Source organism: Bison bison, unplaced genomic scaffold (assembly GCF_000754665.1).
Source record: "Bison bison bison isolate TAMUID 2011002044 unplaced genomic scaffold, Bison_UMD1.0 scf7180017864373, whole genome shotgun sequence".
Taxonomy (NCBI): domain Eukaryota; kingdom Metazoa; phylum Chordata; class Mammalia; order Artiodactyla; family Bovidae; genus Bison; species Bison bison.
In genome coordinates this window covers 6043817-6061524 of record NW_011494945.1, presented here as the reverse complement: position 1 = coordinate 6061524, position 17708 = coordinate 6043817, and the positions used below count along the sequence as shown (strand labels likewise).

Genomic DNA, 17708 nt, shown 5'->3' with positions numbered 1-17708 from the left:
TAACTCATCTTAGGAAAACTCATATGATGAGTGGTAAAGGTAAATGGTAGGGGTTGCATGGTATTATTTTTCTTTCTTGAATTAATATTTCATAATATAATAGAATATACATATACAGTTTACATAACTTACAGAAAGTAAAAAAATACCCATTTAACCCTCATACAGTTTAAGAAACAACATTATTAATATGATTTTGGCTTAGTATGTTTATTGGCTTGCATCGCTACCCAAAAACCTACATCTGCTCGTTGAAATTCACCCTTGATACCATTATCATATTGGTTTCCTTAATATATTTATTTAATATGTCACTCTCTTGTTTGAGAAACCTCTCTTTTTTAAAATTTACTTATTTTTTAATTGAAGGATAATCACTTTAGAGAATTTTGTTGTTTTCTGTCAAACCTCAACATGAATCACCCCTTAAACTCCCTCCCTTTTGAACCTCCCTCTAGTCTCCCTCCCCACCCCACTCCTCTAAGTTGATATAGAGCCCCTGTTTGAGTTTCCTGAGCCATACAGCAGAGAAACCTTTCTCTTAATAGAACAGAATAAAGTCTTGACTCTGTCACTGGAAGTTAAAGGCCTTTGACAAATTTTTCTGTTTTATAGAATATTTTTTCCTTGGAGGAGCTGACAAATTATGGTTATTAAGCTTTGATTCTTGGCACACATTTTATAAAAAGTCAGTGGAGTGAGGTTGTCAAGACTGACCAGTGCCTCCTCTGGGACACGATGGCTGGCACACTGCAGTGCCGGGCGCTGCGGTGAAGGTGACTGCATGACTCAGCCCTAGATTGAATTCTATCCTCGCCCAGCTGACCCATCTTGATCAGATAAGTCCAGAGACCAGTCAGTCCCCAGAGATCATGCCCTCCTCCTCTAAGCAACAAGGGATTACACAAGACCTCCCTCCCATCCCCTGTGCTGCCAGCACTGCTCTCCTGTGTATTTCAAGTGGATAACATAAAGCTGCTTGCCACTCTGTTTGCAGTGCTCTCTAGCACCCTGCCCATTACCACAACCACTGCCACTGCTCAGAGAGCTTCTCAGGCATTCCAAGTGTGACTGTTTGCAGGCATGCCAAACCTTGGGTAGACATGTATATTCGAATGAATTTCCTACTTGGTCTCTTTCCTGGTGGAACCAGCAGAAAGGTGGAACCAGCAGAAATAGAAGGTTGTTTCCATGGGGTCTGGCTCTTAGTGTTCTGCCTCAGTGTTCTGAGCAATGGATCTGGGGGCTTTACCCATTGAGAGATGGCCAGTTATCACTATATCCAGACCCCAGAAATATATTTATGGAAGAATTGTGGCAGAGATAGTTATGTTGCTTGTCTCACCAGAAGGTTTAGAGGAATAACTTAGTTCTCTAGATTCAATTCTGGGAAGATCTCAAGGGGATACTTCTTAGAGTGGCTGAACCCACCACCAGCTTCTCTAATCCCAGAGATGTGTTGTAAAGATGGAAGCATAGGTGAGGAATCCACCATCCCATCCCACCTTTCCTTGATGCCATTACTAAGCCCTTACACTCCATGCTTTGAAGATGGAAGAATGGTAGACCCCACACCCCTCCTTGCTGGGAAGCTCTGCATATACCATCACAGGCAAGATAGGCACTCGGCAGGCTAATGCCCAGCCTGTGTCACCCCCACCAAGGGACAACTCAGACTGTTCACACCACTGCCCAGGGGAAGCCAACTGGCCCGTACCATCACTTTGCCACTGCTTTCTGGCACAGTGGGAAGAAGGTATTCCCACAAAAGATGGCATGCCACTGCTCTTAGGCTGAAGTGTTGAGAGATCCATGGACATCGGGTAGCTTAGCGCCCAGCCAGCCCTGATGGTTATCTCACCTCATGCCAGCCTGACATGAATGGACACACTGGTGCCCAACGACTTACAGTACCATCTACAATACGACACCCCGGGGCAGGGGCTGCCCAGACCAGGGCTGTCCATCAGTCACTTGGGAAAATGATTTTTTCTGGAATATAGAAAGAGAAAGCAGAGAGGGGCTTCTTAGGGTACCCAGGAATTGACTCCTCCTTTTTCTCTTGGGTAAGGATGCAGCTCATGGAATCTGATTTTGGCTCAAGGCCAACACATCATGACAGGCTGTGAATAAAAGGTTTATAACTAATAGATAATGTAAAGTTTTTTTTTTTTTTTTAAATAGTGATAGACGCTCCAAGTATAAAAGGGCTCTGGTACAGAAAAACATTGATTGGATCTGGCAGTACTTTACTGTGAAGGGTTCCTGGCAGCACATATCCATCTTTGGGATTTTGGAATCATTAATCACCCAGCCTCACTCAGGCCCTAACCCAAGTTAATATCTCTATTTTGAAAGCCCTTCACTTTCAATATCGCTGCTACCATCTACCAGGCTGCTGGATAAGACCAAACATCAGAAAGAATCCTTGCTTAGCAGAGAGTTTCAAACTGTGTTTAGCAAAGTGCTAGGTTCCAAAGAAATTTCTCTGGGGCTGCTGTAGGATGGGTGAGGGGAGGCTGGGTAGAAGGGACTCGACATCCTGCCTTCACTATAGCCTTTAAATGAGCCCAGTTGTGCATGCCTAGACTGAGGCCATGCACTTGCATGCTCATAGTATGGCCCTCAGGCTCAAGAATTATACGACTGACTTTTCCTCTGCCAGCTCCCAGGACCAGTAGCAGTGTACCAGAAGTCTAGGGGAAAGAGGAATACATTGAATGATACCAGGGGGTGTAACTGGCAAAATTCAGAAGCTTAGGAAACTCAAAGACAAATAGTCAGTTTCTTCAGCATAAAAAACACAAGATGCTAGACAGAGGTACGGGTAATATATAGATTAAAAGGGAATTGTGACACATGAAGCAATAGAAATATGTGAAACCTGGTTGGTTGGATCCTGCTTCAAACAAACAAACAGACAACAAACTAAAGCCAGCTAGAAAAAAAAATATATGAGGTACAGGGTGAAATTTGACCACAGATGGGTTAGTAGATGAATTATTATTAATTTTTAGGTATGATAATGATAATATGATAAATTTTAAAGGAATCCTTATCTTTTTGAGATACAAACTAAAATATTTACAGATGATATGATATGGATTAGCTTCAAAGTAAAGTTGGTTGGGGGAGGGGTATAGTCAGAAGTATGAATGAATATGACGGGACAAGAGTTGTCATTGTTGAAGCTGGGTGATAGACACATGGGGGATTTTATACCAGTCTCTCTACTTTCATTTAACATTTTCCATAGTAAGTTAAAAAGTTTATGAACATTGTGAATGGCAAGCTGAGTAGATTTATTTTTCTAATGTTTCTTTTTTTTCTTTCTTTTTTTGCCAGTACTTACAATTTATGCCATCTTTTTGTGACCTAGTAAGTCACTCTAAATTTTCTTAAGAGGTAAGGTGAAGTACAGAAAAAACAAAAAGATATTTGCCTATATACCTTTATATATAGTCTTCAGTTTCAATCATTATACTTTTGGAGGTAATTTAATGACCTATTCTGGAATTCTGTGATTGTCTTTTTTACCTTGTTATTCATTTTACTTTCCTCATTCTGAGTGCTTTTCCTAAGTTCATTCTCTGTGTTGGAGGAGGGAATGGCAACCCACTCCAGTATTCTTGCCTGGAGAATTCCCACAGACAGAGAAGCCTGGCGGGCTACAGGCCATGGAGTCACAAACAGTCAGACACAACTGGGTGACTAAAGACATTCTCTTTATTACTGATCAGTATATAGTTAAATGGATGGATAGATAAAGTGTATTTATATGAAATAAAAGAGATGATATGTGGATATATTAATATATTTGTGTATTAAATAGTTCATTCTGTATATATAGATCTTTCTTCATATAGATATAGATGAGATATATATATATATCTCATCTACATCTCTGGCCACTGATCAACATCGACTGCAGCTAACTATATATGTATACACACACACACACATATATATAGTCTTCAGTGAGAAGTCCGCTGTTGCTATTTCCAATACTGATTTTCATTGTACTGCACTTTATTTGTGCCCCTGTATTCGTAATAGTCACGGCGCCCTCTCTTAATGTACTGAGACTATAAAGCAGATCTCTATATTTTTTTCTCTCATTCAGTAAATCTCTTTCAGGTGGATGATTTTCTCCCAAACATATCTTTATTCTTCTTTCTTCTTTGGCAAATGCCATAGAGTTTGCCCTTTTCCTTTTAGTCATTCTGAACTTACGTAGTCTGTCTTGGGAAAGTAGGTCCAAAGTCTCAGTTCAACATCTGTTTGAGCACAGAGAGATTTCTCGGGTCCAGAGTCAGAGGGTAGACTGGACAGAGGCTGAAGCCTGCAAGCATCTGGAGCCAGAGGATAAGTTGGTGTCATTCTAGTTCCCATTTCTGTCTTATGAGTGTGGATTAATGCAGAGAAACCTAACCATTGACAGGGCTTAGTAATAAAACTCAGGGCAAATAGGAAAGCAGTTAACAGAGGCTGTCGGCACTGCATGAAGGACCACAGCAGGTTATTGATGCTTTTGCTGGGTAAGATGTTGCTAAAAGAAGGCTGAATCACATAAACTTATATTTTGAGAACAAATGTAGATTCTGAAGAACAAAAACAAGTAAACAAGCAAATAAAACTATCAGAGTTACTCAATTGAATTCAGACTCTGGGATTCCTGTGCCAGGGGAAAAAATTAAAGGTGCAACTCCAGGAATTATTTGTGCCTTAGATAAACCATGAGTCTTAAGGTTGCTCTGAGAGCCACTGATGTATAAAAATGAACATACCAAAGTGAGAGACTTCTGAGGAGTTCAGCTTATCCAACATTAACTTTGTGACAAGTTCATCTGGAATGCTTTGGCCACTGATCAGCATTGACTGCAACTAAGAACAAGCATAGATATTGTATATGACTGTACAATGTACATGTACATTTAAAGAAATCATAACAGTTTCGAAACTTAGATTTACCATAGCTCCCGTTACAGTGTCACTGGCAATCTGTTCTTCCAAAATTGGTAAAGCTAAAATATGAATTCAGAATATTAGCACAAATTGTTCTGAGAATTTTCAAGTAAGAAAAATATTTGTGTGTTTTTAACTAGTAACACAGATTGATCTTTGTGTCACTTTAGAGTTTACAAAGCACATTTACACTCAGTATATCATTTAAGCCTATGTAAAGGACAAGGTAGCAGAATGTATTCCATAAACAACTTCTCTCTGACATTCACCCAGCTAAAAGATCCTGGGGAAGCTAACTTCCCAAACACCTTTGCACCTTGCATGCCTGAGCTCTGTGTAGTATACCAGGGAATACGGATGAAATAGGGTTGTATATGACAGTGATTTGGAAATTAGAAAGTATTATGATACTTTTATAACCATGCATAGTTATATCTACTGCCCATTAATTTTGCACACTGATTGTATAAAAGGAAATTACACATCCAGAAATGTTTAAAATAGATAAAACTCTGAAATTAATCTAGGAAAAAGGGGTCCTGAGGGTGAAATTCTATAACTTGGTTCCTTTTTAAGATGAGATATTTAATCCCATGATGAAAGATATTCTAGGATAGAAATGACAGGGGCATAACCTAGGGGAGGACCCAGGAACCTATGATGTCCCTATCTGCTGTTAATCTATGATAAGTTTGGTGCTTTTTAAGATTTCCTACAAGTGGATTTTATTTTGATAAAGAAAAAGGAGACATTTTTAAAGTTTTGGGTGTGTTTGTGTTACGTGTTAACAAATTGTTCTCCCTCCAAGTTGTACCAGATCACCATTTCACTAACAGCATGTGAAATGCTCGTTTGATAACATTCTTACCAACAATGATAGTAGAAACTGTAAAGATTCACTGCCAATCTATTCAGCAAATATGGATCAGATTATTTACATTAGCACTTCTTTGAATAATAACAAAGTTAAACTCTTTTTCGTATATTTGTCCATTTTATTTCTACTTTTATGAATTATAGATTCATTCTTTTGCTTATTTTTTAAGAAATAAATGGTTTTATTGATTAAAAGAATATGTATGTACAAAGATATAAATCCCTGTCTTATATATTGCAAAGAATGAAAAGCGAATTACAAATGATAAAAAATAAAATTAATCATTGAAGATAATTTAGTCCTGGGAAATCTTCCCATGAGCAGCTGTGAGAGTTCCATCTCTTCTCATCTTTCATAGGGAGATAACCACAACACACGTATCCCCATTCATTCTAAATTATGCAATTAGAGAACTGGAGGCAGTAGAATGGAGTGAAAGATGTTTCATAAACATCTTAAATTCTATGACCAAAATTAAGACTAACAAAAGGGCAAAACATGTTTGACGCTATTTTAAGATAACATTACACAGGGCTGGTAGTGATGTCTGATAAAGCAAACACAGCAAATAATCATAGACTCTAGACAGTAAGTAGATGGGCGTATGGGTGTTCATTGTATAATGCTTTACCTTTTAATGCATATTTGAAAGTTTTCATAATAAAATATTGGGGGGGGGAAAGGTAAAATTTACCTTCTACACGAATACATTTCCATGCCTGTGTTATCTGTTGGGCTAATGTTGTCTTCCCAACCCCCTTAAAAAGAAAGACATTATGTAAAACCTAAGATAATATCTATTTTCCAACAAAACACAATTTTTAAAGATTATATTAATAGGTACTACAATTACTTAAATATTATCAAGTAAAATTTTTCCATACAATAAATAAAGAATAGACCCTAGGTATGAAATATTTATAGCTTCATTTTTCTCTGTTAACTGTCCCACTTGTCACATTTTGTGAAGTGATTTAAGTTTTTTTTTTTTAATTAATAGTCCTGAAACCAGGAAGGTGTACTGTAATGGTATTCTAGCTATTGCCCTCTTCAATTGTTAAATTTTATAATTCTGAATACAAATCATTGTGATAATATTGTGATTCATCATTTTATTTCCTTCCTAAAGTTTATGATTGTGAATGACTAAATGTAAAGACTTCCATATAGTAACTTTCAAGAGCAAAAACTTGCTTCTTAATAGACATCTTTGAAAAGTATCACAGTTTAAAGATAAAAGCTCATTTTAATGAAGTAATGTTTACATCTGATTGCTTCCACTGTTGACTTTTAAAACTCTACTATGTTTTTAGAAACATAATAAAAGTTATTGAAAACATTTCTTGACTCTGTCCCAGGGTCGGTAGAAAAGCAAGTCAAGAATTGGGTTCAGTCCTAAGACTCTGCTATTCCGGAGAGGCTTTTATGTTAACTACCTCAGGCCCTTTAATGGTAGCTACCAACTAGCTCAGTGGCTGAAAACAGTTCTCATCTAGAGGTCTTACTAGAACTGCCTAGGAAGGAAAGCTATCTTACAACAGCCATTCTTGGTTCCTTCCTGTTTTGTGGAAAACTGATAACATAGGTCCACTAACAAACTGTGGGTGAAGATGAAGCACATTCCCTCTCAGGAGCTTTAGACACTGATGGGAGAATCTTCTGTTTGTCTCTTTAGAGTCCTGCCTTCACATATCCAGAGAGCCTCACAACAAACTTCATAGAAGTTTTGTGTGAAAATTGAGTGTGAAATAACTTTGGATCACATACTATTAATAATTGTCATGGAGCAGTGCTTTGATGAGTTAATTTTTTCATAATATAAAAGCAAAGATAAATACAACCTAGGTTCCTTTTCAGTAATAGTGTACAAGAGGAGAGAAAGTTATAATTTACAAACAATACTATATCAGCGTTCAAGTCATACAATGAATGTCTAAAAAACACTCAAAAAATTAGCACATTATATGGTTTTCATTTTTATATGGTAACAGTAGATTATGACTTTAAAATTTTTAAATTATATTAAATAATAAGTTAGAAGAGATAACTTACTGGTTTCCCAAATACAACAAAGCAAACAGGTTTAGACAACATAAAGTTTATGTCAGCTTCATCTTCATTAAATATATCCGCAAAAGGATGCTTTTCTGTCTTCTCTTGAGAAGTCATAATACAAAACACTATAGTAAGAAAGAGTAAGATTGTTAAAGTGCCTAATTTAGGAGAAATAGGCAGGTAGGTTGGGGAGAACTAGAATATTCTGTGAATTTACTAAGCTCAGAAGCCATTCCACTCCACTGAGAGATGGGTTTTGCCAGTAATGGCAAATAAATTAAACTGATCTATTAAAACAATACTTGGTTCATAGTTTGAGACAGAAAGCAAAAGCTAATATATGCTACATAAAAAACAGCTAAAATAAAGTCTCTTTGACAGACTAAATTAAGGAAAAAATACACACATGTACATATACACATGTATGTTTTGATGTGTGTATTCTATTAAAGGTCAAATTAGTGTACACACAATCACCCAAAAAAAGCTCAATAACAGACACTTAAAAAAATCAAATTAAATGCTATATGTATGCACACATAAAAATTTGTCTATGGGTATGTATGTAGGGCCTACTAGTGGCTCTAAAAGAAATCCTGATGGAAATGAGAAAATATGTAGAACTGAAAAACAATGAAGCTAATATATAACAAAATATGTAAGCTTACAATTTAAGAAGTTAGAAAAAGAAAAATAGGAAAAATAGAAAAAATATCTTAAAAATTAATAAATTAGGAAATAAACATTACACAAAGAAGGTCAAGAAAGCTAAATAGTGGTATTTTGAAAAGATTTACAAATAGAAAACTCTATCAAGATTTATTAAGAACAGAAGATAGAAAGCACAGACAATATTAGACATTAGTTTTTTAGAGGTGTGTTTTCTCACATCTCAAAACTAAGATTTTCCTATGTTTTTGTTTTTTATTTCTTTCATTATAGTCAGAGAATGTTCTCCATGTTATAATAATTCTTTGAAATTTGTCAAGTCTTATCTTATGGCCTAGCACATGATAAATTTCAAAAAAATTCCCTAAATCTCTGAGAAGAAGAAACAATTTATATTTGTTTGATGTAGTATTCTTTAAATGTTGACATCAAGTTTGTGAATTTCATTGGTTAAGTCTTCCATAATGCTTGCTGATTTACTGTCTACTTGATCAAACAATATTCGACATAGAAGGAAGCAAAACAGAGAAAATAATGCTGCAGAGAGATAATAAGATGCTATCATAAAGTTATCCCAAATAAATGTGAAAACTTAAGCAAAACTGACAAATTACTAGAAAAATCAGCTTCTTAAGAAAAGGAGAAAAACTTGAGTGGTTCTATAACCATTAAAGAAATGGAATCAGTAACTATAAGTCTTCCCACAAGGAAACCAGATGGTTTTATTGCAGTGCTCCAAGTCTTATAATTATATAGACAGTCTTTCAGAAAAATGATAAAGTGGAGACTTCTTACATCAGTTTATGGGTCTCATATAACCTCCATACCTAAACCAGAGAATAGCACAAAAAAGCAAAATTATATGCCAATTTCATTCATGAAGAAGATTCTTAAAAATCCTAATCACAGTATTAGCAAGTTGAATTTAGCAATATATGAAGAAGATAAGATCATTACACTAAGTTGGGTTTCCCCAGGAATTCAAGGACAGTTTAATGTGGGAAAATTAATTTTCATATTAAAATAAATTTAAGGAGAAAAACTATATGATCATCTTAATAGAAGTATGAAATAATTCAGCACCCTTTAATGGTCACTAAAAGATAAACCTCTTACCTACTAAGAATAGAAGTTCTTTTATTGGTAAAGTGTATGACAAAAAGATAACCATTATATCTAATGATTAAATACTTAAAATATTCTTTTTTTAAAACAAAACTGTAATTATTTCCAGATGATATGATTGTTTACATAGAAAACTTAAATATACCACAGATAAATTTTAAGAATTAATAAGATAGTCCAGTTTGCTGAATTCAAAATCATTATACAAAATTCAGTTGTATTTCTATAAATCAAAAATAGCTAGAAAGTGTAACTAAAGATAAATATGACTTAGCAGCAAAAACATAAACTAATAATTTAATGAGGATTAAACAGAACAAAAGATATACAAGCCCTTTATGGAAAAGTTATAAAACCTTATGAAAATATTTTAATGAGCAGACTTTCCATGAAAAATGGACCAAAACTTTGTCCTAGTAGTCTGGGAAATTGCTCATGGAACCATGAAAAATGGATTAGAGGGGAATATATGTGTGTGTGTGTGCTCAGTTCACTTCAGTTGTGTTTGACTCTGTGACCCCATGGACAGTAGCCTGCCAGGTTCCTCTGTCCACAGAATTATCCAGGCAAGAACACTGGAGTGGGTTGTCATTTCCCTCTCCAGGGGATCTTCCCAACCCAGGGATTGAACCCGCATCTCCTGTATCTCCTGCACTGCAGGTAGATTCTTTACCATTGAGCCACTGGAGAAGCCAGAGGGGACCATATCCTTCCGGGTAAATGTGATATGGTTACATTTTCTGTGGAAGTTAAGAATATTTGAATAGGCTTAAAATACCAATATTATTTTAAGATGACAATATGAAACAAGATGTAGTAAGAAATAATACTAATATATTAAAAAATTGAGATGAAAACTTCATGAACTAAAGGCCTGAAATTTCAAGATTAGAAAAAAAATACCGTGAAATTAGTATAAAATGTAGTTGTAAAGGGGAAAATGCATCTAAATGTTCTCAAGAGAGCATGCATTTATTAGGGAGTCTCCATAATATACAGTAAAATCAGGGCCCTGAAGCCTGGGATGGAGATATGTAGGTGGATGTCTAAGTACCTTGAGTCTTGAATCCCAAATGCTCTGCATTAACAGAAGTAGTTTCCTCATATCTGGAAAAGAGCAGCTTCTCCTTGCCTCACCTGAGGCAGATGCCTCAGAAAACAAGCTTGACCTTTACAAGGTCCTTTATTTTCTCTCATAACTTCTAGAGCAGTAACTGGGGTTAAGTGTCAGCCCAGCCCAACTGGAGGCACTGGTCAGGAAGAAAGTTATGCAACTAAAGAGCTCCAGGGCCTGACTGTGATGTACCAACAGGAACCAGGAGAAAATGCCTAGGAAAGATCTTGAGGGTGCCAGGTCAGGGGAATGTAGACTATCCAGTTGGTTGATATGTGGGCTCTCTCACACTACTCATAGTTTAACATCCTAGCTAGGACACCTAAAGTAAATCCTAATTTTCACTGCTGGTAAGGTTACTTGATGCTTGGGAAAAACCAATAGACTATAGTAAATGAGGTGAAAATGCCAGACTGCCTTAGAGGGCATAGAGAAAGGTGTTAAATACTCATGGAGTATACTCCCCAGCCCTTCTCCAAGAGAACCTACAACCATTAACCAGAGAAACAGACACTCTGGATATAGGAATATTCTCCTTTTTCACAAGCTATAGGACACAGGGTCTGAGCTGATATCAACACCAGCAGATCCAAAATGCCATCATAGCCTCCTGTTAGAATGAGGGCAAATGGAGAACCAGTGATAAATGGGGCCTTGGCTCAAGTCCATCTTATAGTGCATCCAAAGTGTTTGCAGGATCACTCAGTGGCTATTTTCATGGTTCTTGAGTGCATAACAGGGACTGCAGCTGGCAAAACCTTCACTGGGGTTCCCTAACTGTAGAGTAAGGGCCACTGTGTAGAAAAGGGCAAGTGGAAACTTCTGAAACCGCATACCCACTCCTTAGCTTCTGGCCAAGATAAACAATAGTAAATCATTCTGAATGAAATGGAAGAGTGCTACCCCTAAACTGTTTAAAAGATGCATCATATTGTTGTATCGGAGAAGGCAATGGCAACCTACTCCAGTACTGCCTGGAAAATCCCATGGATGGAGGAGCCTGGTAGGCTGCAGTCCATGGGGTCGTGAAGAGTCAGACACGACCGAAGTGACTTAGCAGCAGCAGCAGCATGTCGTTATATAGTTGCTCAGTTGTGTCTGACTCTTTTGTGACCCCATGGACTGTAGCCCACCAGGCTCCTCTGTTCATGGGATTTCCCAGGCAAGAATACTGGAGTGGGTTGCCATTTCCTTCTTCAGGGGATCTTCCCAACCCAGGGATTGAAGTTGTGTCTCCTGCACTGGCAAGTGAATTCTTTACCACGGAGCCTCCAGAGAAGCCCTTAAAAGATGCACAGTCCTGTTTAATTCTGTAGTCTGAATTTCTGCAAAAACCAGACAGATCATGACAGATAATATTGGGCCACTGTAAACTTAACCAAGGGGCAGCCCTAATTTCAGCTGCTGTGCAGAGCCCTTTTTCTAGAGGGACACAGTTTCTTGTACTTGATATGTAGCTACTCAACTGGAAAATGTAATTTTTTCAATACACACCAAGGAGGAGGGTCAGAAGCAGTTTGTATTTACATAGAACAGTCAGCAGTGAACATTTAATCTTACCCCAGGACTCTCCTGCTCTTTGTAACAAATATAGTACAAGGGGGTCTTGCTGATCCACAGTATTGACAATACCAGGCCTGGTAAGCAGGAAATAGCCAGTGTTCTAGATGCCCTCATAAGATATATGAGCAGCAAAAAGTGGGAAATAAACCTTTAAAGACTCAAGAACCTGTTATAATATATTGGTGAAGTTTTCAAAGGCCAGTGGCCAGTCATCTGGGACATTCTGAGACATTCTCTCCAATATAAAGTACAAGTTACTATACCTTACACCTTCTACTTCTAAAAGGGAAGTGCAATATTTTGTAAGTGTCTTTAGTTTTTGGAGGCAACATGTAAAACATTTGGGAATACTGTTCTGATTCATTTAAGGGGTGACTTGGAAAGCTGTCACCTTGGGCTTCCCAGGTGTTGCTAGTGGTAAAGAACCTGCCTGCCAATGCAGGAGATGTAAGAGGCTTGGGTTTGATCCCTGGGTTGGGAAGATCCCCTGGAGGAGGGCATGGCAACCCACTACAATATTCTCACCTGGAGAATCCCATGGACAGAGGAGACTGGTGGGCTGCAGTCCGTAGGGTCGCAAAGAGTTGGACATGACTGAAGCGCGGAATCCCTCCTTGGAAAGCTATCAGTTTTCAGTGGGGCCAACAGCAAATTGCCAACATTCGTTTGATCATAGAGAAAGCAAGGGAATTCCAGAAAAACACCTACTTCTGCTTCATTGACTATGTTAAAGCCTTTGGCTGTGCGGATCACAACAAATTGTTGAAAATTCTTAAAGAGATGGGAATACCAGACCATCTTACCTCACTCCTGAGAAACCCAAATGTGGGTCAAGAAGCAACAGTTAAAACAGGACATGGAACAATGGACTGGTTCAAAATTGGGAAAGGAGTACGTCAAGGCTGTATATTGTTACCCTGCTTATTTAACTTATATGCAGAGCACACTATGGGAATGCCTGGCTGAATGACTCACAAGCTGGAATCAAGATTATCAACAACCTCATATATGCAGATGATACCACTCTAATGCAGAAATGAAGAGGAACTAAAGAGCCTCTTGATGAAGGTGAAAAAGAGAGTGAAAAAGCTGACTTAAAACTCAACATTCAAAAAATTAAGATCATGGCATCCAGTCCCATGCTGCTGCTGTCACTTCAGTCGTGTCCGACTCTGTGCGACCCCATAGACGGCAGCCCACCAGGCTCCCCCGTCCCTGGGATTCTCCAGGCAAGAACACTGGAGTGGGTTGCCATTTCCTTCTCCAATGCATGAAAGTGAAAAGTGAAAGTGAAGTCGCTCAGTCGTGTCCGACCCTCAGTGACCCCATGGACTGCAGCCCACCCTGCTCCTCCGTTCATGAGATTTTCCAGGCAAGAGTACTGGAGTGGGGTGCCATCGCCTTCCCCAATCCAGTCCCATAACTTCATGGCAAATAGATGGGGAAACAATCAAAACAGTGACAGACTTTATTGTTTTGGGCTCCAAAATCACTGCAGGTGGTGACTGCAGCCATGAAATTAAAAGACACTTGCTCCTTGGAAGAAAAGCTATGACAAACCTAGACAGCATATTAAAAGCAGACATTACTTTGCCAACAAAGGTCTGTCTAGTTAGAGCTAGACAGGGGTTTTTCCAGTAGTCATGTATGGATGTGAGAGTTGGACTATAAAGAAAGCTGAGCGCTGAAGAATTGATGCTTTTGAACTGTGGTGGTTGGAGAAGACTCTTGAGTCCCTTGGACTGCAAGGAGATCATACCTGTCAATCCTAAAGGAAATCAGTCCTGAATATTCATTGGAAGGACTGATGCTGAAATGGAAGCTCCAGTACTTTGGCTACCTGATGCAAAGAACTGACTTCTTGGAAAAGACCCTGATGCTGGGAAAGATTGAAGGCAGGAGGAGAAGGGGATGACAGAGGATGAGATGGTTGGATGGCATCACCGACTCGATGGACATGAGTCTGGTGTGTTGCAATCCATGGGGTTGCAAAGAGTCAGACACAACTGAGCAACTGAAGGGAACACATTTACCAGTTGGAAAATCCTCTAGCAGTGAGTTCTGCGATTAACAGGGGGCCCATCTCCTGGGAAACCTAGCACTTCTACCTAGGCTAGGTTAGCTGCCATTCCAGTACATCTAACACCTCACAGTAGGTGCTCAGTAAATATTCGCGGAATGAAGACATTATCCCCTGAAAAGGGAAGTGGGTTGAAAAAGCGGGATTTATGGAGATCCCAGTTCAGTTTTCGGAGAAGGCAATGGCACCCCACTCCAGTACCCTTGCCTGGAAAATCCCATGGATGGAGGAGCCTGGTGGGCTGCAGTCCATAGGGTCGCTAGGAGTCGGACACTACTGAGCATCTTCACTTTCACTTTTCGCTTTCCTGCATTGGAGGAGATGACAACCCACTCCAGTGTTCTTGCCTGGAGAATCCCAGGGACGGGGGAGCCTGGTGGGCTGCCGTCTATGGGGTAGCACAGAGTCGGACATGACTGAAGCGACTTAGCAGCAGCAGCAGCAGCAGTTTAGTTTTGCAAGAAAAGGCACTGGTTTGGCGTCCCCGCAGGAGGTGGGATTCCATTCATGCGACACCAACGTGAATCTGAGCGGTGAATTCCGACCCCTACTTACCTGGCCTCAGCAGACCCCGGCAGACCCCACCGGTTGGCCGCAGCCGGCTCCCGGGACGGTCTGTTGAGCGGTTGCCAAGGGATCTGTTGGGCGGTTGCCGAGGGAACCCAAGGCCGAGAAGAGCGCAAGGCCTCTTGGGGGGCGGGACCTACGGATGGGGGTCTATGATTTACTGACTTATTTTCTCTTTTTATTAAATGTCCACTTTTGTACCAAATTTTGTATTCATAATGATAATACACTCCTTTTCACAAATATGGACAGTGATGATCAAGGAGGGTACATGCATTGTATATGTTCACGTACATCAAAAGAAAGAAATCTTTTAACGCAGAACTCCAAAGCCATTGCTACACCGTTACACTCCGCAATTCACTTTTAGAATTTAGAAATGGTTAAACTTATGCACAAACAAATATGTGACAAAGTTGGAAATTTCCAACTTTAGGTGATTAAAAGAAATTACCTGAACCACACACCCTCTGGATAATATGAATTCTGTTGATTCTCCTAAGGGTAAAAATAGACAACAAAGAGATGGGAGGGAAAAACAGACACTCAGAGAAAGAACACAGCTTTTCAGGAATATAAGGGCAGAAGTGGAAGGAGGCAGGGAAAATAGACCAACTTGGGAATGAATCTGTCCGCAACTCGGAGAACCGCTTCAAAAGAAGCAATCCAGTCCCAAATTATCCACTTTTCCAGAGAGAAGGACCACAGAAGGGAGAAATTCAACTAAACCGGCAACGCTCTTCCCCTCCCACTTTTCCTCCTGCCAGCATCAAATATGGCGCTCTTTGCTTCCTCCCCCGGCAGCACGCAGGTTCTGGAAAGCTACACCACCTCTCTTTGGTAAATCCTCCAGCCCCGCCCCCGCGCGTCTGGGGCGGGGCTTGCCTGGAGGTGGGGCGTAGGGATCCGGAAACACCTGAACCATATTAGCTACTCCCTTATAAATTTAGCGTGCAGGCAGTGTTTTTCCCGGCTGAACTTGGCGTCCAACTGCTAAGGCGTCTCCTCTTCGAATCCTTTGGGGGCAGCCCAGAGGCTGCGGCAGTTTGGGCCGCGGCCTGGTGCCCTGCCGTGGGGGCCCCCATATTAGCTCGAGCCATGCCCGCGGCTGCTGCCCCCATCATCAGCTCGGTTCAGAAGCTGGTCCTGTACGAGACTAGAGCTGTGAGTACCCCGCGCCGTGGGGCGCCGGCGGGAGGATGGTGGCCGAGTAGGTGTGGGACAGAGACAGCATTCTCCCCCTTTGCTCCCCCCATTTTCTCAGTTCCCTTATCCCCGCAGAGGGGAATGTGTCCGGGGCTGGGGGTGGGGTTGGGAGTGGGAGCGGTCTTCGCCTTGTCATCGCACCCAGGGCACTGCTGCTTTTGCATGCAAACATTCCCACTTAAAGAGCCACGGTCGGAGCACACGGGCAACAGGTGTTTGTGGTATCTCAGAAACTGTTAATGGGGCTTTATACGAGTTAACTGAATTCTTCTCAACTTTCAGAAAGGCTTAAGAGTTCTGCAGTTCACTGGTTGCAGTACAGGCAGGGGTATGGAGAGTATTTTTGATCATGGCACAGCATTGCTGAGATTGATGTTAATTACGTGCGCTGTACTTGCTGACGTATTTCTCTTGATTTGAAACGAAGGAAAAACGTATTTTCTTTAAAGACAGTCGATTTGTTTGTATAACATTGTTTTGCTTTTCACTTGACTTTTCCAGCGCATTTTATTTTATTTCGTCAAATCGCCATGAAAATAGTTATTCGTAGAATAAGCAGACTCGTTTTTAGGTTACTGCTGCTGCTGCTAAGTCGCTTCAGTCGTGTCCGACTCTGTGCGACCCCATAGACGGCAGCCCACTAGGCTCCCCCGTCCCTGGATTCTCCAGGCAAGAACACTGGAGTGGGTTGCCATTTCCTTCTCCAATGCATGAAAATGAAAAGTGAAAGTGAAGTCCCTCAGTCGTGTCCGACTCCTAGCGACCCCATGGACTGCAGCCCACCAGGTCCCTCCGTCCATGGGGTTTTCCAGGCAAGAGTACTGGAGTGGGTTGCCATTGCCTTCTCCCACATACTATGTTTAAAATACATCAATTTCAGCCCATTAAGCCGAGCATGTCTGAGGACTGGCTGATATGTGAATGTTCTTTCTAAAGCAAAATTCATATTATAGGGCTTTTCTGCTCAGAAACTTCAGTGGCTCCCATTCTGAGGAGAGGAAACTCTGCATCCCTTAAGTTGCCATTTAGTTACTGGCAACTAAGTAGATCCAAGGAATTTTAAAAAATGGTCAGTCAGTTCAGTTGCTCAGTCGTGTCCAACTCTGTGCGACCCTATGAATCGCAGCATGCCAGGCCTCCCTGTCCATCACCAACTCCCTGAGTTCACTCAAACTCAGGTCCATCGAGTCGGTGATGCCATTCAGCCATCTCATCCTCTGTTGTCCCCTTCTCCTCCTGCCCCCAATCCCTCCCAGCATCAGAATCTTTTCCAATGAGTCAACTCTTCGCATGAGATGGCCAAAGTACTGGAGTTTCAGCTTTAGCATCATTCCTTCCAAATAAATCCCAGAGCTGATCTCTTTCAGAATGGACTGGTTGGATCTCCTTGCAGTCCAAGGGACTCTCAAGAGTCTTCTCCAACACCACAGTTCAAAAGCACCAATTCTTCAGCGCTCAGCTTTCTTCACAGTCCAACTCTCACATCC

General features: G+C 40.3%; 2 protein-coding genes across 2 annotated transcripts in view; one reads left to right on the top strand and one right to left on the bottom strand.

Annotated features, from left to right (window-relative positions):
- The window catches only part of AK9 (adenylate kinase 9), a 123059-nt gene extending 107992 nt beyond the window's left edge, over positions 1–15067 (bottom strand). The window contains exons 1-5 of the mRNA XM_010856690.1: positions 15004–15067; positions 7895–8022; positions 6537–6600; positions 4972–5024; positions 4788–4884 (exon numbers count right to left, since the gene is read on the bottom strand). Coding sequence (XP_010854992.1) covers positions 4788–4884; positions 4972–5024; positions 6537–6600; positions 7895–8011 — 331 coding nt within the window. The 5' untranslated portion in view covers positions 8012–8022; positions 15004–15067. The remainder of the gene's footprint in view (positions 1–4787; positions 4885–4971; positions 5025–6536; positions 6601–7894; positions 8023–15003) is intronic.
- An 833-nt stretch (positions 15068–15900) lies between these two features.
- Positions 15901–17708, top strand: part of FIG4 (FIG4 phosphoinositide 5-phosphatase) — a 173064-nt gene continuing 171256 nt past the window's right edge. Inside the window, exon 1 of the mRNA XM_010856621.1 lies at positions 15901–16179. Within this exon, the coding sequence (XP_010854923.1) occupies positions 16114–16179 (66 nt within the window). The 5' untranslated portion in view covers positions 15901–16113. The remainder of the gene's footprint in view (positions 16180–17708) is intronic.